The sequence below is a fragment of the Macaca nemestrina genome, chromosome 3 (genome assembly GCF_043159975.1).
Source record: "Macaca nemestrina isolate mMacNem1 chromosome 3, mMacNem.hap1, whole genome shotgun sequence".
Classification (NCBI taxonomy): Eukaryota; Metazoa; Chordata; class Mammalia; order Primates; family Cercopithecidae; genus Macaca; species Macaca nemestrina.
The window spans coordinates 86,916,099-86,938,903 of NC_092127.1; the positions used below are offsets into that span (position 1 = coordinate 86,916,099).

The window sequence follows — 22,805 nt, forward strand, 5'->3', positions numbered from 1 at the left end:
GATCAGCACAGCCAGCTGACTACCAGTAATATCAGCAAAATCATGCCCTTTCCCCTGCAGATATCAGCCCATGGTACTCAGTGACAATCAAGTAACTAGTCTCATTTCAGGAAGAGCTTAATGGCTGGGCATGGTGGCTCATGCCTGTAATCCCAGCACTTTGGGAGGTTGAGGTGGGGGGAATCACCTGAGGTCAGGAGTTTAAGACCAGCCTGACCAACATCATGAAACTTTGTCTCTATTAAAAATACAAAAATTAGCTGGGCTTGGTGGCGGGTGCCTGTAATCCTGGATACTCAGGAGGCTGAGGCGCAAGAATCACTTGAACCTGGGAGGCGAGGGTTGTAGTGAGCTGGCATCGTGCCACGGCACTCCAGCCTGGGTGAGAGAGTGAGGCTTTGTCTCAAAAAAAAAAAAAAAAAAAAAAGAGCTTAATTCCAGCTGTCCATGGTTTCTTAATCAAACCTGTAATGGCCCCCTGGTCTTAAGAAAAACTTGGTATCTAGTGCTGAGATAAATAAAATGGATTAGAAGACTATATTACATTTCTTGAATGGACTATCACACTCCAAAAGATAAGATTCTGCTTGAAGTACTTAGTGACAGGAGTGCTTTACTGCTCAGACTCATAGTCTAGGAAGGAAGTAAAATAGACTTCAGCAAATGATATTGTTACTCAAACTAATTAGGGCCACCCATTAGTGTTCAATTAGTCATTTTTTTTCCTTGGCAGATCCACTATATTTTAAAACTGAGAATGTTATAATACAGCCACAAACTTGATAAATGTTTCATTTGGTGTCAGGTTTTCTAAAATTTGTTTTACTGTGACCTGGACCCTCAAAGCATGGTTTAAGTCAGATTATAAGGTTATTAATAATGAGGGTCTAAACATATTTTAAGAGGAAATAATCATACTCATCACAGTCTAAAATTTTTATGTCAAGAACAGAGCAAACAAAAAAGAACCCATCAATGAATAATTTAATAATGATGCCTTGATTACAGATGAAAGTGAAATTCTTCCTGAACTTGTGATTTGCTATTTTTAGATTTTGATGAAAAATGAGTTTAATGAAGGTCATTTGATTTGATGAAATAGCCTTAGAAAAATGACTTAAGCAGAATCTAGATTCCACAACTAGGTAGTCAATGAATAAAATTTTAGTTCTACCTGTGGTAATACAGTACTAGCATTTAAATTTTCCACTTAAGGTGTAAGCTATTACATACATTATGTAAAGTTCAAGAGGATTTCAAATTGATTATGAACATCTGAATAATTTGATGAATATTGTCTTAGATTGATATGAAATTTGTACTTAGGAGGAATAAGTTATTTACTTTATGAATCAGGTAACCCAGAAGATAACCTGATAACATGTATTCATTTAATAAACATCAAGTAAGCATCTGTTTTGGTGGGAGTGCCTGAAATAAGAATTGAGTAGCAGGGTAAAAAGATTGGAAATTTTAGATAACAAAAACGTTATCAGATAAAATTCTAATCAGTGAAAATCTGAGTTAAATTTACTATAGTGGTATGACTCAGTGTGCCAGTCAGAGTTCCGTCAAGGAAACAGAAACCACTGTAGATATTTTAATCAAAATGGAACTTAATAAAGTGAATTAAGAGTTTATGAAATCTTTTAAAGACCTAGAGGAGTTGGTTCAGGTTAATACTAGCAGCTAAGATCCAGAGGTCAGGAAGCAGCTGCGGCCATTGCCACCATCAATGCCATTACAACTGCCTTAAACCCATGAAACTGGTGACAAGATGCTCAAATGTGGATTTCATTGGCTACAGGCACCAACCTGGGTCTGACCTAGCCAGCTACTGTGGCAGTGGGGAGGTGCTCCCTGTCTCACCTCCATTTTTCATATCTCCCATAAGACTATCTCATGGGTGGGCTGTGTACCATATTGAACCCTTACCTGCTGGAGAGCCTCAGAAATGGATACGTTATCCTTCTAGCCCCTTTAATACAAGGGGTTTCATAGAAGGGGGTGGAAATGGATTCTGAGTCCGCATCCAGAAGACAGTCTATTTTGGAGACCCATGATAGCCTCCTGCCTATTTTTAGAGAGATGAACAAAAATATCAGAAAACCTTCCTCCAAATACTGTACATCCAGCAGGCCACTTCATAAATGGTCAAAGTTTAACTTTTTTAGACATATAGCCCAAAATTAATTTTCAAATACAATTTGAAAATTTTAGTATCTATGTTTAGTACAAAGATAAATATTATCACCTCAATTGTAAAGTCCCTGATAACACTGAATCTGGCTTTACCTAATTGTTCATTGTATTTTAAGATAAGCAGTGAGTAATAATGATGACGTTGAAATAATAGTAATCCAGTGTTGACTGAGCATTAGCCATGTTTCAGGTATTTCATCAGCATTACTTGTTTTATCTTCACAACTACCCGATGAAACTGCACTATTATTAGATCCATTTTGCTCATGAGCAAATGGAGAATCAAATTAATTGACTTGGCCAATGTCATACAACTCACCCAAGCTTACTATCCTTTATTCTCCATTGTAGTAAATGATGCCATCATCCACCAAATTGATTAAGTCAAGAAATTCAACCATTATCCATACTCTTTTTTCTTACCCCTACATCAAACCTATCAGCAAGTCCTGTTGACTATATTACCAAAATATGTTTAAAACATACTTCCTCTCTCTATAATTTCTTATATCACTTTGGTCCAACCGGCCATTATCTCTCGAATACCACACTTGTTCCTGACTGGTCACTTGCCCCTACTCCTGACTCTACAATCCATTCTCCATTCTACAACAAGTTTGATTTTTTCTGGTTAAAACCAGTCAATGGTTTCTCACTGGTCCTAGAAAAATATCCAAACTTCTTACAAAACGTTGCTATTACTCACCATTCTAAACTCATTTCATCTGTCATTCTAATCCACTACATTCCAGTCACATTCGTTGTAGTGGTTTGCTAGGGCTGCCATAACAATAACAGAGTCGTGCAAACTGGATGCCTTAAACAACAGAAGTTAATTTTCTCACAGTTCTGAAGACTAGAAATCGGATACCAAGATGTCAGCAGTGTTAGTTTCCTCTGAGGGTCTTGAGGAAAAGATCTGTTTGAGACCTTTCTTCTTGGCTCGTAGACGGCCATGATCTGCCTGTGTTTTCACATCACCTTTTCTCGGTATGTGCCCATGTCCAAATTTCCTTTTCTTATAAAAACACCAGTCATGTTATGTTAGGATGCACCGGAATAATGCCACATTGACTTATGTCCCTCTTTAAAGGCCCTGTCTCCAAATATGGCCACATTCTGAGGTACTATGGGTTAGGACGTCAACATGAATTTTTCAGGAGACACAATTCAGACCATAAAATTGATTTTTCAGTTTGCAGAAAATGTTCAGCTTATTTCCCACCTTGTAGCCTTTGCACTAGCTGTATCCTCTAACTTTCCTCCAACTTTAATGCTATTCTCACTTCTCATGGTTGCTGGTATCTCAGATAGATGTCTCTCCTTCTTCTTTTTTTTTTTAGATGGAGTCTCACTCTGTCATCCAGACTGGAGTGCAGTAGAGTGATCCCAGCTCACTGCAACCTCCGCCTCCCAGGTTCAAGCAATTCTCTGCCTCAGCCTCCTGAGTAGCTGGGTTACAGGCGCCCACCACCACACCCAGCTAACTTTTATATTTTTAGTAGGGACGGGGTTTCACCATTTTGGCCAGCCTGGTCTTGAGCTCCTGACCTTGTGATCCACCCAGCTCTGCCTCCCAAAGTGCTGGGATTACAGGTGTGCATCACATGCCTGGCTAATTTTTGCATTTTTGTGGAGACAGCCTTGGCCAATGTTGGCCAGGCTCCTGACCTCAAGTGATCTGCCTGCCTCATCCTCCCAAAGTGCTAGGATTATAAGCATGAGCCACTGCACCCAGTCAGATGTCTCTTCTTAAAGAGATCTTCTCTGGTCACCTAAACTGAAGTAGCCACTGAATTACTTTCTTTCTTGTCAATAAATTTTACATTTTTGAATAGCACTTATCATTTTCTGATATTTTCTATTTGTTCCTTTGTATGTTGCTTATTATCTATTCTTCCTGAACTTCACTAGAATATAAGCTATGTGAGGGCAGATATATTGACTGTCTTGTTCACTGTTTTTTTTTTTTTTCCCCCCAGCACCTAAAACAGTGCCTGACGTGGCACAGGGGAAGGAAAATGAGATAATTAACGACATAGAGAGAGGAGGAGATGGAGGGAGGGCGGGAGGGAAGAGAGATTCAAATCTAGATCTACCTCCTACATTTTCACCAGTGGGCTCCTGCCAAAAAATAAAAATAAAAAATGTGCTCCAAGTATTAAATAGAACTTAAAGCACCACTTTATCAGGGACGTAATCAGTGATTTAAAATTCAGAAGGTAAAATTTGATTTTCTGGAGTTTTTTGTTGTTTTCTTGATATCATTGCTACTAGTGTTAGATTTCATGATGAGTCTTCATAATTTTGAGAAGAACCCCAACTTGGCAAATGTAATGCAGCCTGCCAAGTTCAAGAAAGTCATACAAAGAGCTTATTATTTGAGCCATTTATTTTAGGGTTGGTTTGTGTGATGGTTAATATTGGGTGTCAATTTGATTGGATTGAAGGATGCAAAGTATTGATCCTGGGTGTGTCTGGGAGGGTGTTGCCAAAGGAGATTAACATTTGAGTCAGTGGACTGGGAAAGGGAGACCCACCCTCAATCTGGGTGAGCACAATCTACTCAGCTGCCAGCACGGCCAGAATAAAAGCAGGCAGAAAAACATAGAAAGATTAGACTGGTTTAGTCTTCTGGCCCTCATCTTTTTGTATGCTGTATGCTACCTGCCCTCAAACATCGGACTCCAAGTTCTTGAGCTCTGGGACTTGGACTGACCTCCTTGCTCCTCAGCTTGCAGATGGCCTAATGTGGGACCTCACCTTGCGATCTTGTGAGTCAACACTCCTTAATAAATTCCTCTTTACATATACATCTATTCTGTTAGTTCTGTCCCTCTAGAGAACCCTGACTAATACAATTTGTTTGTGTTTTCAGAGACAGAGTGTTGCTCTGTCACTCAGGCTGGAGTGCAGTGGCACAATCATAGCTGACTATGGCCTCAAACTCCTGGGCTCAAGGGATCTTCCAGCCTCAGCCTATCAAGTAGCTGAAACTACAGGCATTTGCCACCATACCTGGCTAAATTTTAAAAAAGATTATAGAGATAGGGTCTAGCTATCATGGCCAGACGGGTCTTGAACTCCTGGCCTCAAGCAATTCTCCTGCCTCAGCCTCATAAAGTGCTGGGATTATATGCATAAGCCACCACACGTGGCCTAAAGCAATTTATTTTTTGTTTCTTCTTTTTCCTTCCTTCCTTCCTTCCTTCCTTCCTTCCTTCCTTCCTTCCTTCCTTCCTTCCTTCCTTCCTTCCTTCCTTCCTTCCTCTTTCTTTCTTTCTTTCTTTCTTTCTTTCTTTCTTTCTTTCTTTCTTTCTTTCTTTCTTTCTTTCTTCTTTCTTTCTTTCTTTCTTTCTTTCTTTTTCTTTTTCTTTCTCCTTCCTTCCTTCCTTCCTTCCTTCCTTCCTTCCTTCCTTCCTTCCTTCCTTCCTTCCTTCCTTCCTTCCTTCCTTCTTTCCTTCCTTCCTTCCTTCCTCTCTTTCCGTATCTTCTTTTTTTTCTTTCTTCTCTTCATTTCTTCTTTCTTCCTTTCCTCTTCTTGCTTGTCAAAAAGAGATCTATGCTGAGCAAGTTGTGGTGTCGAAGAAAACCACTTAGCTCAACACAAATGGAAAAGCAGATGCAGGTAGAAATACAACCAGAAAATACTGGAGGAGATATGCCAAATTACAGTACTGAAAAATAGCAAAGGATTAAAGAGTATTCACATTTCTTGGTAAACACTGTAAGAAACTAAGTTGATTGGTAGTATGGAGAGGGCATTATGAAGATCTCAAAGAAAGGTGCCTGCCTTCTCTTAGCAATATTTTCATTAACATGTAAAAATAAGATCTGTGGCCAGGCATGGTGGCTCACGCCAGTAATCACAACACTTTGGGAGGACAAGGCGGGTGGATCACAAGGTCCGAGACCATCCTGGCTAATACGGTGAAACCCTGTCTCTACTAAAAATACAAAAAAAGCTGGGCGTGATGGCGGGCATCTGTAGTCCCAGCTACTCGGGAGACTGAGGCAGGAATATCGTTTGAACCTGGTTTTTGGAGGTTGCAGTGAGCCGAGATAGCGCCACTGAACTCCAGCATGGGCGACAGAGGGAGACTCCGTCTCAAAAAAAAAAAAAAAAAAAAAAAAAAAAAAGATCTGTGTGGGAAGGTCCCACTGGTACCTAGAACCTATTTTCAAAAGGTTGTAATATAAAATTTAAGTGTTTTATAGTAAAATAGGCAAAATTCTGAGGTGGCACTCATGATTCATGCTCCCTGGTATTTATCCCCTTGTACACTCTCTCCCTTGGGTGTGGGTGGGACCTTTGTCTTGCTTCTAGATGACAGAGTATCTAGGGATTTTTCAGATGTAATTAAGGTTCCAAATTAGTTGATTCTAGAATAATAAAAAGGAATATAACTGTGGGCAGGCCTGGGCCTCTTCCTGTGAGTTTCATGAAGTAAGCAGCCATACTGAGCAGCCTACATGGGTGGGAGGTAATTCCACAAGGTCTCTAGGACCTGAGGATGGTTTCAAGCCAGGAAAAACCTGGAACCCTCAGTCCTAAGGCCACATAAAAAAATAAATTCTGTCAACCCGAATAAGCTTGAAAGATGGTTATTCCCCAGTTGAGCTACCAGATGAAAATCTAGCCAGGTCAACACCCTGATTGCAGCCTGTGAAACCCTGGGCAGAGGATCTGCATAAGCCATGCCCAGACACATGACCCATGGTACTTTGAGATAGTAAATGTGTAACATTAAGCTGCTAACTTTGTGACAATTTTTTTGTGCAGCATAGAAAACTAATACGCATAGCTTCAAAATTAAGAGGCCTTGTACTTGGGCAATTGATTCTTATCTGGTTTGCTACATCCTCTCCACTTCGTTTTGCCTAGTGCAGCTGGAGTGTTCATTTTTTAAGAATGCAAATATGACATATGCTTTCCTTAAAACTCATTTATTGTTTCCAGAGAAAACAGAATCGTCAATACTGCCCTGCATCGTTTGTCCTTACACTCTATGTTTCCCTTTGCTATCTGTGCTCTAGTCATACCAGGCTTATTTTAGGTTCTCAGATGTTCTTTATTTTCTTCTGCCACAAGGCCTTGGTACTTGCTGTTCTCTCTGCCTGCAACATTCTTTTCTATGCCTTCGCTCAATTAATCATCATTTAATCTTCTCATCCTTTCTTCATACCTCATCTCCACTGTCTTTTCCTCAGGAGATTATTATCCTGAATTTCCTAATTAGGTCAATCCCCACTTCCATAACTCTCACAGCACCATGTACTCTTCTTCATGGCTATTCATACAACTAAAATTTTACATTCATTATTGTGCTTATTGTTTTTCATATTCCCATGAAAGCAAGCAACTGTTTCTATTTTGGTTTACCATTTTATCCCTGTACCCCTAGCACCTAGTGTTTTGCCCTGCAATGATTAATAAAATATTCAAATAGTTATGGTAATAAATGGCATTCATTGAGAACCATATCAACCCACTTTAATCACATAAAATCTATAAGAAAGATAGAGATTAATATACTATTAATATTTGGAGTTTAGAAACTGGAATAGACAGAGAATAAGTCAATTTTCTTTTTATTTATTATTATTTTACTTTAAGTTCTAGGGTACATATGCATAATGTGCAGGTTTGTAACATATGTATACTTGTGCCATGTTGGTGTGCTGCACCCATCAACTCGTCAGCACCCATCAACTCGTCATTTACATCAGGTATCACTCCCAATGCAGTCCCTCCCCCCGACCGCCTCCCCATAATAGGCCCCGGTGTGTAATGTTCCCCTTTCTGAGTCCAAGTGATCTCATTGTTCAGTTCCCACCTATGAGTGAGAACATGCAGTGTTTAGTTTTCTGTTCTTGTGATAGTTTGCTGAGGATGATGGTTTCCAGCTGCATCCATGTCCCTACAAAGGACAGGTACTCATCCTTCTTTATGGCTGCATAGTATTCCATGGTGTATATGTGCCACATTTTCTTAATCCAGTCTGTCACTGATGGACATTTGGGTTGATTCCAAGTCTTTGCTATTGTGAATAGTGCTGCAATGAACATATGTGTGCATGTGTCTTTATAGTAGCATGATTTATAATCCTTTGGGTATATACCCAGCAATGGGATGGCTGGGTCATATGCTACTTCTAGTTCTAGATCCTTGAGGAATCACCATACTGTTTTCCATAATGGTTGAACTAGTTTACAATCCCACCAACAGTGTAAAAGTGTTCCTATTTCTCCACATCCTCTCCAGCACCTGTTGTTTCCTGACTTTTTAATGATTGCCATTCTAACTGATGTGAGATGGTATCTCATTGTGGTTTTGATTTGCATTTCTCTGATGGCCAGTGATGACGAGCATTTTTTCATGTGTCTGTAGGCTGTATGCATGTCTTCTTTTGAGAAACGTCTGTTCATATCCTTTGCCGACTTTTTGATGGGGTTGTTTGGTTTTTTCTTATAAATTTGATTGAATTCTTTGTAGGTTCTGGATAGTAGCCCGTTGTCAGATGAGTAGATTGCAAAAATTTTCTCCCATTCTGTAGGTTGCCTGTTCACTCTGATAGTAGTTTCTTTTGCTGTGCAGAAGCTCTTTAGTTTAATTAGATCCCATTTGTCAATTTTGGCTTTTGTTGCCATTGCTTTTGGTGTTTTAGACATGAAGTCAGAAAGTTAACAAGGATATCCAGAAATTGAACTCATCTCTGCACCAAGCGGACCTAATACACAGCTACAGAACTCTTCACCCCAAATCAACAGAATATACATTCTTCTCAGCACCACATCACACTTATTCCAAAATTGAGCACATAACTGGAAATAAAGAACTCCTCAGCAAATGTACAAGAACAGAAATTATAACTGTCTCTCAGACACAGTGCAATCAAACTAGAACTCAGGACTAAGAAACTCACTTAAAACCACTCAACTACATGGAAATTGAACAACCTGCTCCTGAATGACTACTGGGTACATAACAAAATGAAGGCAGAAAGAAAGATGTTCTTTGAAACCAATGAGAACAAACACACAACATACCAGAATCTCTGGGACACATTTAAAGCAGTGTGTAGAGGGAAATTTATAGCACTAAATGCCTGCAAGAGAGAGCTGGAAAGATCTAAAATTGACACCCTAACATCACAATTAAAAGAACTAGAGGAGCAAGAGCAAACACATTCAAAAGCTAGCAGAAGGCAAGAAATAACTAAGGTCAGAGCAGAACTGAAGGAGATACAGACACAAAAACCTTTCAAAAAATCCATCAATCCAGGAGCTGGTGTTTTGGAAAGATCAACAAAATTGATAGACCGCTAGCATGACTGATAAAGAAGAAAAGAGAGAAGAATCAAATAGACGCAATAAAAAATGACACAGGGGATATCACCAACGACCCCACAGAAATACAAACTACCATCAGAGACTACTATAAACACCTCTATGCAAATTAACTAGAAAATTTAGAAGAAATGGATAAATTCCTGGACACATACACTCTCCCAAGACTAAACCAGGAAGAAGTTGAATCCCTGAATAGACCAATAGCAGGCTCTGAAATTGAGGCTATAATTAATAGTCTAGCAACCAAAAAAAATGTCCAGGACTAGACGGATTCACAGCCAAATTCTACCAGAGGTACAAGGAGGAGCTGGTACCATTCCTTCTGAAACTATTTCATGAATAGAAAAAGAGAGAATTCTCCCTAACTCATTTTATGAGCCCAACATCATCCTGATACCAAAGCCTGGCAGAGACACAACAAAAAAGAGAATTTTAGACCAATATTCCTGATGAACATCGATGTAAAAATCCTCAATAAAATACTGGCAAACCGAATCCAGCAGCACCTCAAAAAGCTTATCCACCATGATGAAGTGGGCTTCATCCCTGGGATGCAAGGTGGTTCAACAGATGCAAATCAATAAACGTAATCCAGCATATAAACAGAACCAAAGACAAAAACCACATGATTATCTCAATAGATGCAGAAAAGGCCTTTGACAAAATTCAACAGCCCTTCATGCTAAAAACTCTCAATAAATTCGATATTGATGGAACATATCTCAAAATAGTAAGAGATATTTATGACAAACCCACAGCCAATATCATACTGAATGGGCAAAAACTGGAAGCATTCCCTTTGAAAACTGGCACAAGACAGGGATGCCCTTTCTCCCCACTCCTATTCAACATAGTGTTGGAAGTTCTGGCTAGGGCAATCAGGCAAGAGAAAGAAATAAAGGGTATTTAGTTAGGAAAAGAAGAAGTCAAATTGTCCCTGTTTGCAGATGACATGATTGTATATTTAGAAAACCCCATCACCTCAGCCCAAAATCTCATTAAGCTGATAAGCAACTTCAGCAAAGTCTCAGGATGCAAAATTAATGTGCAAAAATCACAAGCATTCTTATACACCAGTAACAGAAAAGCAGAGAGCCAAATCATGAATAAACTTCCATTCACAATTGCTTCAAAGAGAATAAAATACGTAGGAATCCAACTTACAAGGGATGTAAAGGACCTCTTCAAGGAGAACTACAAACCACTGCTCAGTGAAATAAAAGAGGACACAAACAAATGGAAAAACATACCATGTTCATGGATAGGAAGAATCAATATCGTGAAAATGGTCATACTGCCCAAGGTAATTTATAGATTCAATGCCATTCCCATCAAGCTACCAATGACTTTCTTCACTGAATTGGAAAAAACTGCTTTAAAGTTCATATGGAACCAAAAGAGAGCCTGCATTGCCAAGACAATCCTAAGTCAAAAGAACAAAGTTGGAGGCATCACGCTACCTGACTTCAAACTATACTACAAAGCTACAGGAACCAAAACAGCATGGTACTGGTACCAAAACAGAGATATAGACCAATGGAACACAACAGAGTCCTCAGAAATAATACCACACATCTACAGCCATCGGATCTTTGACAAACCTGAGAAAAACAAGAAATGAGGAAAAGATTCCCTATTTAATAAATGGTGCTGGGAAAATTGGCTAGCCATAAGTAGAAAGCTGAAACTGGATCCTTTCCTTACTCCTTATACGAAAGTTAATTCAAGATGGATTAGAGAGTTAAATGTTAGACCAAATACCATAAAAACCCTAGAAGAAAACCTAGGTAATACCATTCAGGACATAGGCATGGGCAAGGAGTTCATGTCTAAAACACGAGAATAAGTCAATTTTCTAAGGTCACACAACCAGTAAGTATTAGAGTTGGGATCTGAGTGCAGGCATTTGCAGCTCACATCATTAAACATGTTAACTGAGGATTTAGCAGTACTGCATGCTTTCTCCTATGGAAGGTGATCCATACATATATATTAAGTGGAAATGAATGCACGGTGTATTCATGGAGGTGATTTGTTGTCTGTTTACTTCCATGGCAACTTGATGAGCACAGTTGCCTGAGACATGTGGACGTTACCCTTCTATTGAGTGGAAGAATGTATTATATGTAGATATATAGTTTGTATTAATATATTTATATATATATTTATTGGAAGTTCACTTTTATATATGTTTACAATAAATGTAAATAATAGAAGTAGCACCATTGTTCCTAGAAATAAACATGTTCTGTATATATTATTCTCTCTCTATATCCTATAGAGTACTATCTATATCTCTCTTTTTTCTAGGACCAGTGGTGTTACTTCCATCATTTTTCATGGTTTTAACTGTTTTTCAAATAAATGTTCTGCCATATTCCAAATAAGGTTGCTCTTTCTTCCATTCTCATTTTAGAGGCTAAAATTTCACAAATGTTGTCTTTTCTGGCTGCAGAAGTGGCTTGTTTTCAGGAAAGCATAATGCTTGCATATATGTTACCTTTTTCAAAAAGGTGAGGAAGCAGATAGTTTTTATAGTCATAGATGGATTGTTTGCCATTTTTTGGCATGGTTCTTTATGTTAAATACAAAGAGATCACCCATGATTAATATTCAAATGTGAAGGTGTACAAATATCTCTGTCAAGGTAACACAGTTTATAGAAGCTAGAGTGAGAAGCACAAATGGAGATCATAAGTAAGGTTCTTATGCCCTTCCATGTCACTGTTAATGGCAGGTCATCTGCCAGGATTCCCCTAGTTAGCTGATGCAGAAGATCTGGTAGGTACAGGAAATGACTTGCCACGTCTGAATTACTGAACACCTCATTTTACATTATGACAAATGCCAATGTCTTGCAAGAGAGCTCAGGGGTCCCTAGCAGATGCTTTCATTTTAGTGCCAGGCTGAATGCCAAGACATCAGTTCACACTTCTCTGAATCCCTCGTCTTTCTTTTGCTTGAATGAAGACAAGAGAAAACACTAGGGGCAACACTGAGGCACCTTTATCATCATTCATATGACATGTCCATCCCCATCTTAGAAAATGAAAGAGACAATCTTTCAGAAATTGTTGGTTGATTTGACAATGGAGAATACCTCTCTCTGAGGGTCACCTATTGCTATAAAGGGCAAAAAGGCAGTCTGAACAAAGCAACTATGACACCAGATTCCATGGAGTGGGAATTTGCTTCAGTGTTTGATGAACACTGAAGAACATTGTGTTCTACATTTCAGTGTAGAGCATTTCTTCATGGTCTCACACCAAGTTTGAGTGGAACCAAGCTTGATGTTGAAGACATAATAAAAGGATCATATAGCAGAAATTATAGTGTTTTATCTAGAAACATGTTTACTAATTGATTTGTTTGAAGATAAAAGATACCTATCAGCTTCATTTTATTGAGAGAACCTAACCTTAATATTTGCAAATTTCAGAACTTAATCTTTACTTTATGTTAACCAGGTGCAAATCTTGAATGCCAAATAAATGTCATGCATGCCACCATTCCTCCCACCCTCCACACTATTATCCATGGCAGACATCACTAGTTGATCATGACACAGATTCCCACTGAACCCACTGCATTTCGACACATCATCCCAGTCACCCCTCAGCCAGTCTTTCTTTTCTCACTCAGTGGAAAATGAGGCCAACTTACATATATGTAAAATGTAAGCCAGTGTTTATCAAACTTAATGGGTTTATTTCAGGATTATTTCGTTTTCAATACTTTGATACACATATAATATGCTATTTATAATGAAATAAAATACTTAGTACTTCAATAACCCACATGATCACAGAATCTCATTTTAATACAATACCGGCCACCCACTGTGCCCATGAATTCCTTGGAACACAACTTGGAAGATATTGCTAGAATACCTTACCAGTTCTGGAGTTATCTACTTGTGGCTTCTGATGTTTATTGGTGATCCAGGTGGTCATTCAATATTTTGTAATCATTATTTTTTTTTGTAATGGTATAGATTTGAATCAAATGCTGTAAGGCTATGTATAAGAGCCACTCAGAAAACAAGCCAGCTTAAAATGTCCCACCGTACTAACATTTCAAAGAGGATTACTTCTTTTTTTATTTTATTTATTTATTTATTTTTTTACCATTTTTAAAAATTTTACTTTAAGTTGTAGGGTACATGTGCATAACGTGCAGGTTTGTTACATATGTATACTTGTGCCATGTTGGTGTGCTGCACCCATCAACTCGTCAGCACCCATCAACTCATCATTTACATCAGGCATAACACCCAATGCAATCCCTCCTCCCTACCCCCTCCGCATAATAGGCCCCGGTGTGTGATGTTCCCCTTCCTGAGTCCAAGTGATCTCATTGTTCAATTCCCACCTATGAGTGAGAACATGCAGTGTTTGGTTTTCTGTTCTTGCGATAGTTTGCTGAGGATAATGGTTTCCAGCTGCATCCATGTCCCTACAAAGGACAGGTACTCATCCTTCTTTATAGCTGCATAGTATTCCATGGTGTATATGTGCCACATTTTCTTAATCCAGTCTGTCACTGATGGACATTTGGGTTGATTCCAAGTCTTTGCTATTGTGAATAGTGCAGCAATAAACATATGTGTGCATGTGTCTTTATAGCAGCATGATTTATAATCCTTTGGGTATATACCCAGTAATGGGATGGCTGGGTCATATGGTATTTCTAGTTCCAGATCCTTAAGGAATCGCTATAGTGTTTTCCACAATGGTTGAACCAGCTTACAATCCCACCAGCAGTGTAAAAGTGTTCCTATTTCTCCACATCCTCTCCAGCACCTGTTGTTTCCTGACTTTTTAATGATTGCCATTCTAACTGGTGTGAGATGGTATCTCACTGTGGTTTTGATTTGCATTTCTCTGATGGCCAGTGATGATGAGCATTTTTTCGTGTGTCGGCTGTATGAATGTCTTCTTTTGAGAAATGTCTGTTCATATCCTTTGCCTACTTTTGGATGGGGTTGTTTGCTTTTTCCGTGTAAATTTGTATGAGTTCTTTGTAGGTTCTGGATAGTAGCCCTTTGTCAGATGAGTAGATTGCAAAAATGTTCTCCCATTCTGTAGGTTGCCGGTTCACTCTGATGGTAGTTTCTTTTGCTGTGCAGAAGCTCTTTAGTTTAATGAGATCCCATTTGTCAATTCTGGCTTTTGTTGCCGTTGCTTTTGGTGTTTTAGACATGAAGTCCTTGCCCATGCCTAGGTCCTGAATGGTATTACCTAGGTTTTCTTCTAGGGTTTTTATGGCTTTAGGTCTAATATTTAAGTCTCTAATGCATCTTGAATTAATTTTCATATAAAGAGTAAGGAAAGGATCCAGTTTCAGCTTTCTACTTATGGCTAGCCAATTTTCCAGGAACCATTTATTAAATAGGGAATCCTTTCCTCATTTCTTGTTTTTCTCTCACGTTTGTCAAAGATCAGATGGCTGTAGATGTGTGGTATTATTTCTGAGGACTCTGTTGTGTTCCATTGGTCTATATCTCTGTTTTGGTAACAGTACCATGCTGTTTTGGTTCCTGTAGCTTTGTAGTATAGTTTGAAGTCAGGTAGTGTGATGCCTCCAACTTTGTTCTTTTGACTTAGGATTGTCTTGGCAATGCAGGCTCTTTTGTGGTTCCATATGAACTTTAAAGCAGTTTTTTTTTTTTTCCAATTCTGTGAAGAAAGTCATTGGTAGCTTGGTGGGAATGGCATTGAATCTATAAATTACCTTGGGCAGTATGGCCATTTCCACGATATTGATTCTTCCTATCCATGAGCATGGTATGTTCTTCCATTTGTTTGTGTCCTCTTTTATTTCACTGAGCAGTGGTTTGTAGTTCTCCTTGAAGAGGTCCTTTACATACCTTGTAAGTCGGATTTCTAGGTATTTTATTCTCTTTGAAGCAATTATGAATGGGATTTCATTCATGATTTGGCTCTCTGTTTGTCCTTACTGGTGTATAGGAAAGCTTGTGATTTTTGCACATTAATTTTGTATCCTGAGACTTTGCTGAAGTTGCTTATCAGCTTAATGAGATTTTGGGCTGAGGTGATGGGGTTTTCTAAATATACAATCATGTCATCTGCAAACAGGGACAATTTGACTTCTTCTTTTCCTAACTGAATACCCTTGATTTCTTTCTCTTGCCTGATTGCCCTAGCCAGAACTTCCAACACTATGTTGAATAGGAGTGGGGAGAAAGGGCATCCCTGTCTTGTGCCAGTTTTCAAAGGGAATGCTTCCAGTTTTTGCCCATTCAGTATGATATTGGCTGTGGGTTTGTCATAAATATCTCTTACTATTTGAGATATGTTCCATCAATATCGAATTTATTGAGAGTTTTTAGCATGAAGGGCTGTTGAATTTTGTCAAAGGCCTTTTCTGCATCTATTGAGATAATCATGTGGTTTTTGTCTTTGGTTCTGTTTTTATGCTGGATTACGTTTATTGATTTGCGTCTGTTGAACCAGCCTTGCATCCCAGGGATGAAACTCACTTCATCATGGTGGATAAGCTTTTTGATGTGCTGCTGGATTCGGTTTGCCAGTATTTTATTGAGGATTTTTGCATTGATGTTCATCAGGGATATTGGTCTAAAATTCTCTTTTTTGTTGTGTCTCTGCCAGGCTTTGGTATCAGGATGATGTTGGGCTCATAAAATGAGTTAGGGAGGATTCCCTCTTTTTCTATTGATTCGAATAATTTTAGAAGGATTGGTAACAGCTCCTCCTTGTACCTCCAGTAGAATTCGGCTGTGAATCCGTCTGGTCCTGGACTTTTTTTGGTTGGTAGGCTATTAATTATTGTCTCAATTTCAGAGCCTGCTATTGGTCTATTAAGGGATTCAAATTCTTCCTGGGTTAGTGTTGGGACACTGTAAGTGTCCAGGAAATTATCCATTTCTTCTAGGTTTTCTAGTTTATTTGAATAGAGGTGTTCATTGTATTCTCTGATGGTAGTTTGTATTTCTGTGGGGTCAGTGGTGATATCCCTTGTATCATTTTTTATTGCGTCTATTTGATTCTTCTCTCTTTTCTTCTTTATTAGTCTTGCTAGCGGTCTATCAATTTTGTTGATCTTTTCAGAAAACCAGATCCTGGATTCATTGATTTTTTTGGAGAGTTTTTTGTGTCTCTATCTCCTTCAGTTCTGCTCTGATCTTAGTTCTTTTAATTGTAATGTTAGGGTGTCAATTTTAGATCGTTCCTGCTTTCTCTTGCGTACATTTAGTGCTATAAATTTCCCTCTACACACTGCTTTAAATGTGTCCCAGAGATTCTGGTATTTTGTGTCTTTGTTCTCATTGGTTTCAAAGAACATCTTTATTTCTGCCTTCATTTCGTTATGTACCCAGTAGCCATTCAGGAGCAGGTTGTTCAGTTTCCATGTAGTTGAGTGGTTTTGATTGATTTTCTTAGTGTTGAGTTCTAGTTTGATTGCACTGTGGTCTGGGAGGCGGTTTGTTATAATTTCTGCTCTTGTACATTTGCTGAGGAGTGCTTTACTTCCAACTATGTGGTCAATTTTGGAATAAGTGCAATGTGGTGTTGAGAAGAATGTATATTCTGTTTATTTGGGGTGGAGAGTTCTGTAGATGTCTATTAGGTCTGCTTGGTGCAGAGTTGAGTTCAATTCCTGGATATCCTTGTTAAGTTTCTGTCTTGTTGATCTGTGTAATGTTGACAGTGGGGTGTTGAAATTTCTCATTATTATTGTATGGGAGTCTATGTCTCTTTGTAGGTCTCTAAGGACTTGCTTTATGAATCTGGGTGCTCCTGTATTGGGCGCATATATATTTAGGATAGTTAGCTCTTCCTGATGAATTAATCCCTTTACCATTATGTAATGGCCTTCTTTGTCTCTTTTGATGTTTGACTTTGTTTACCTACTTAAGCCTCAGCAATGGTGGGTGCCCCTCCCCTAGCCTTGCTGCCACCTTGCAGTTAGATCTCAGACTGCTGTGGTAGCAATGAGGGAGGCTCTGTGGGCATGGGACCCTCTGGGCCAGTTGTGGGATATAATATCCTGGTGTGCCATTTGCTAAGACCCTTGGTAAAGCACAGTATTAGGGTGGGAGTTACCCGATTTTCCAGGTGTTGTGTGTCTCAGTTTCCCTTGGCTAGGAAAAGGGACTCCTTTCCCCCTTGTGCTTCGCAGGTGAGGTGATGTCTCGCCCTGCTTCAGCTCTCACAGTTCAGGCTGCACCAGCTGACCAGCACTGATTGTCCGGCACTCCCCAGTGAGATGAACCTGGTACCTCAGTTGAAAATGCAGAAATCACCCGTCCTCTGTGTCACTCGCACTGGGAGCTGGAGGCTGGAGCTGTTCCTATTCGGCCATTTTGCTCCCGACTCCGAGGATTATTTCTTGCAAACTATCTTCCTTGACCATTTACGCTGAGCCAAAGTTCTAAGAACTTACATCACATTTAAGTAGAGTGATCAGGCATCTCTGTTTATGCCTGAGGCAGTTCCAGTTTATGCCTGGTTTTTCATTGTAATCATTAATAGTACTCCATTTTATGATCCGAAGTGTCCTCCTGGGATGATAAATTAATTACATGTCCTCCCTACCTTTAACTCTCAAACAATTTGTACCAATGTTGGTATTATTACTCCCATTTTATCAATGATAAAATAGGGCTCAGGATATGGAAAAACTCTTTGTTCACACAGCTAGTGCATAGCTGAGACAAGATTCACACTAGCTTGGTTTTACTTCAAAGTTCATGCTCTTGAATGTAGTAGTACACTGCTCATTTAAACACATAATGTCACTAAATACCCACAAAATTATGTAAGGAACATTATCATCTGCATTGTGAAGATGAGAATATTGATGAAATGATACACTATCATTTATAAATTTGAGGTCTAAGGTATTGAGAATCTTACCCTTTGCGTTCTTTTATGTGGTTGCCCTATTTTTAAGATTGAACTCCACAAAATAAGCAGGCTAACAAGTATAGCTGGTAGGTATAGCTACAGAGAAGGCTGTGAATAGGGGCTCATATCAGCTTTGTGCTAATCAGCTGGGATTCACTAAATTAGGCTTATGATGCAGAGCTCTCTTCTAAATATTTATCCTTTAGAAAAGCAGTATGAAGTGAAAATTCAGGTAAGTCCCAGTTATTAAAATCAGACACCCTGAGCATTAGAGAAAAGAAGAAGGAACTCAGATGAGCAAATACTTTGTGCACAAATAGAATATAATGACTCAGATTACAAGGCCATTGTCACGAAAAAATACAGAGTAGTCTCATTTTCTAAAAATTAGAGGTTCCATTGGCAGAATACTTGTAATGTTGATTCATGAAAATATATTAGACTCATCCATTTTTTCCATTTTTTGAATACTGTTTTTAGTGATCCATTTAAGCTTAAGCCATATGCACTTCAGAATAATGACATTTACTTATTCTATCATAGGGGTTTCTACCTTCAGAAAATTCTGTATAAAGTTAACTGATTTTATTTTAGCAACATAGCTTTAAGGATGAGTCCCATTTTACTTTATAGTCTAAATCAAGGTTTCCCAGTCTCAAAACTCTTGACAGTTTGGACTGGATAACTCTTTTTCTTGCATATTATAGGATGTTTATCAGCATTCCTGGTCTATACATACTAGATGCCAGAAGCACCTCTTCCTCAGTCATGAAAATAATAAATGTCTCCAGATATTGCCAAATGTCCGGAGCAGCCTAATTATCTCACTTAAGAATCTACCAGTTTAAATGCTTCCTCTTTGTTTTCCTAGAAAATTGACTAGGTAGAAAATAAGCAAGTTAATATTCAAAATAAAACTCTTTTGATAACATTCAATACCAGTTCAAACTTCTCTAGAACTCAGAGTGCTGGTAAATTTAATAACCTAAGGAAGGGGATGGCTCTTGGCTTAAGTTAGGAGTAATGGCTTGGGAATATATTTAATTTGAAGAAGGGATGATGAAAAAGATAAGATATACAAACTCTGAAAATTCAGTTCAAAATCTTCAGAAGATTTTGCATTTGGGCCTTTCCTTTCTGGCAGTGGCTATGGCTCTTTTAGAAATGCTCCAAATCTCCAAGGAAATGTCTTATTTCTTTTTCTTATCTTTGGATGGGACAGCCCACAGAAATGGAGGCTTAGTGGGTGAAAGGACATACCAGTTCTTGAAAGGTTGGATGTAAAACTATGGACTGAATTTCCAAATATCATAATTAAAAGCATTTTTTTTGTTAGGGATTAATCAAGCTACTATATTATTTTTTAAAACTTGTGCTTATTTTGAGAATGTTAACAGTCATAAGAAACCCATGACAAGTGTTTCGTAACATGGCTTTAAATATATATTCATGTCACTGTTTAGAAGCTAGAAAAAAATCAATTGTGTTTACTATATGAGCCCTATACAGTGATATTAATCAAGTTTATTTATTTTAAACAATTTTTGGTAGACTTCCCCCTTTAAGCCGGTAAGCAGAAAAATTTATTGGCCAATACTCCACCTGATCTTAGCCAAAAGGTTGAGAAGTGATTTTATTGGCTAATTCTCATAAATTTACTTTAAAAACTCAGACATAGCTTTAAACATTCAATTTATTTGTGGCATTTGTACATGAAAATTATAGTATGATTAAATTGCGTTGTATTCTAAGCCAGTAAATTGTTTCTAAGAAATAGGTTGATAAAATTGCAAGTCTTAATACAAAGGTAGGTTGTGAAAATGTATATTAATTTGAGATAAGAAAAGTTTTCAAATAATAATGTTTTCAGGGTTACATGTAAATAGACACTAAGACAAGTTTCTGCAAACATGATGTCAGAACTCTGAATGTGAGAAATTCAGAAAATGAACCAGCTACTTAAAAAGCAAAAATGTGCTCAGTAAATTTGCATTTTCATGGTTATTCTAAGGAAAGGAGGAATAATCTGTTGAGGTTAGTGCCCTCAAGCAGACCCCATAACTTTGCTACACAGCATTTAACTTCTCTGTGCTGTTTTCTTTTAATTTTCAAAATGGAAATTAGCTGCTTCAGTGGTGAAGCGCATTGTAAAATGCAAGAATTTTCACGTAATGCAATTACTCTATGGTATTGTGTTTTAATATTAATATACCCATATGAAGCAGGTATAATGCCAATAAATTCTGCCAATAACAAATTCTGAAACCTGAAGGTTTGTTTCTGCTTTCATAGTATGGATTTGCTCTAAAGAGAGCAGGCAATCCAAATGCAAGCTTGCTTCACCCTGAAAGCAAAATGTCCGTAGATTCTTGAGTTTCATTATAATAACCTGGAAATGAGATAATAGGAAATGTATTAGTGAATAATAGCTCATCAATTTAAATTGTTTAGTTGGCATTAAATCACCCCTATACATAAATCTTTCTACAGAGCAATAACCTTTAGCTTGAAAAATACATGTTAATCCTTTCAGGAAAAGACAATGAATATTTAAAGAATTCTGTTTTTTAGACAAATGATTCCTTTAAGTCCCTAACAACGCTGCTTTAGGTTTTCTAAAAAATATACATAGCTAATATTTTACCTTCTTCAATGATCTTTCTTGCAACAGAAACCAAATTCCTTTTCAACTTGGGGCTGAGCAGGAAGCTGAAAAAAAAAAGATACACAGCTAGCATTTCTCAATTTGTCTCTATTTTAAGGTTGAACAAAGAAATATGACAAAGTTATAGTTGCCTTTCACAGCCATGGAAAAACAGCTTTGCAGAGACAACTGGCAAGACAATCTTCCATTTTAAAAGGAAACAGAATCATTGTAAAGTTCAATTGCACCCAAGTCCTTGAATTCAAATTTTCTTTCCATTTTGAAGGAGAACAGTTTAAGCATTGGGAATGTGTATTCTTTTCCTCTTATTCAAAATCTTCTTTCCAAAATATATGCCATGTTTGTGTAGTCCTTCAGCTCTTATAGAAGAATCTTTGGTTGATATTTTCATGAGCCCTAAAGCCATAGTGCACCCCACAATTTTGCTACATTCGAATGAGTTTAATGAGTCTATAGTATATATATTATATAGTGTATACATATATACACATACACACAGCTTGGTGGTGGGCTACAGAAGAATACAGAATGCAAATACTTCAATTAGTTTTTAAGGGTGAATGATTTTATGATTACTTATGACTTATTTGAAATATACAAGGAGCTTAAAGGGTTATTAAACTTTGGAAAATTAAAATTCATTAGAAGAACTTAGCAAAGACTCTAATTTAGGATTTTAGCAAGAAATCCAGCTGCTACATGACCCTTGGTAGCAGTGCAAGTGTGTTACATCATATATGCAGATAATTGGAATAACGTTATTTTTATGAAGAAAAACTGTAGTCAGGACATTATCAGTGTTGTCTTGAATTGGTCTTGGTTTTCCGTTGCTGCTGTCTTTGCTTAGTGTCATCATTAGCTTCTCGTTAGCAGTTTATTTTCAGTTAACTCTAGGATGTGAAGTAATGCATATTTAAATCAATAATATTTTGGGGCTATATTTTCCCTACTAACGTCCTAGTGTTTAAGGACTATATACATTGTGATTCAAACACAGTAGACTCACTATATTTCTATTGTTAAAACACATGTATTGATAATTCCTCTAAGATGTTTTTGGTCTGTACATGTTGAATTTAGCCACACTTTAGCCTCAGTGGCTTTTTCCTTTGAGTTCCCTCTTTGTTTTTTTCCAAATAATTTCCTTAAATTACTGCTCATAGATTTTGTATACAAAGGCACACCTGACCTATTTTGTTCATATTTGTTAGAATGTTTAAAAGCACAGACAGGATAGAAGGCTCTCGTGTTCTTTTTTAACCAAGTTATTTCTTTGCATTTTATAGAAATCAAAATAAATACAACCTACCTTATTGCTGAAGGGTATGTTATGAAACATATTTTCATTGTGGACAGTTTCTTTACCTAGAAATACAAACTTAGTTATTACCTCTTTCTTCATTCACAAATTCGATGATTCATTTATTCAGTACTTCTTAAAAATGATTTCTACAAAGGTAGGATATGGGTGAAAAGAAGAATTACTAGAAAGATAAAAGGGGGATATTGAAAATGCACCCTTGGCATGTGCTGTTAATTTATCCTGCCCATGTGGATTGACTTGGGTAGGATACTGAGGACCCCCAGGAGTCACTTGAGTTTAGAAACAATCTTTCCAACACCTCCATTTGATTACTCCTTCCTTTTCTTTTCCACGTTCACCAGGATTGGCCAATTACAAAACACACTTCCAT

At 37.8% G+C, this 22,805-nt stretch overlaps 1 protein-coding gene and 1 long non-coding RNA gene across 5 annotated transcripts in view; one reads left to right on the top strand and one right to left on the bottom strand.

Annotated features, from left to right (window-relative positions):
- Positions 1–22,805, top strand: part of LOC105486348 (uncharacterized) — a 101,257-nt gene that overhangs the window by 77,701 nt on the left and 751 nt on the right. The gene's annotated exons all lie outside the window — the stretch shown is intronic.
- LOC105486347 (B cell scaffold protein with ankyrin repeats 1) overlaps positions 18,913–22,805 on the bottom strand; it is a 316,935-nt gene continuing 313,042 nt past the window's right edge. For 2 of the 4 annotated variants that reach the window (XM_071093247.1, XM_071093245.1), the window contains 3 exons: positions 22,421–22,476; positions 21,091–21,155; positions 18,913–20,835 (listed from right to left, as the gene is read on the bottom strand). In XM_071093247.1, the coding sequence (XP_070949348.1) occupies positions 21,096–21,155; positions 22,421–22,476 (116 nt within the window). In that variant the 3' untranslated portion in view covers positions 18,913–20,835; positions 21,091–21,095. The remainder of the gene's footprint in view (positions 20,836–21,090; positions 21,156–22,420; positions 22,477–22,805) is intronic. The other 2 variants (XM_011749205.2, XM_071093246.1) reach the window with 1 other exon arrangement.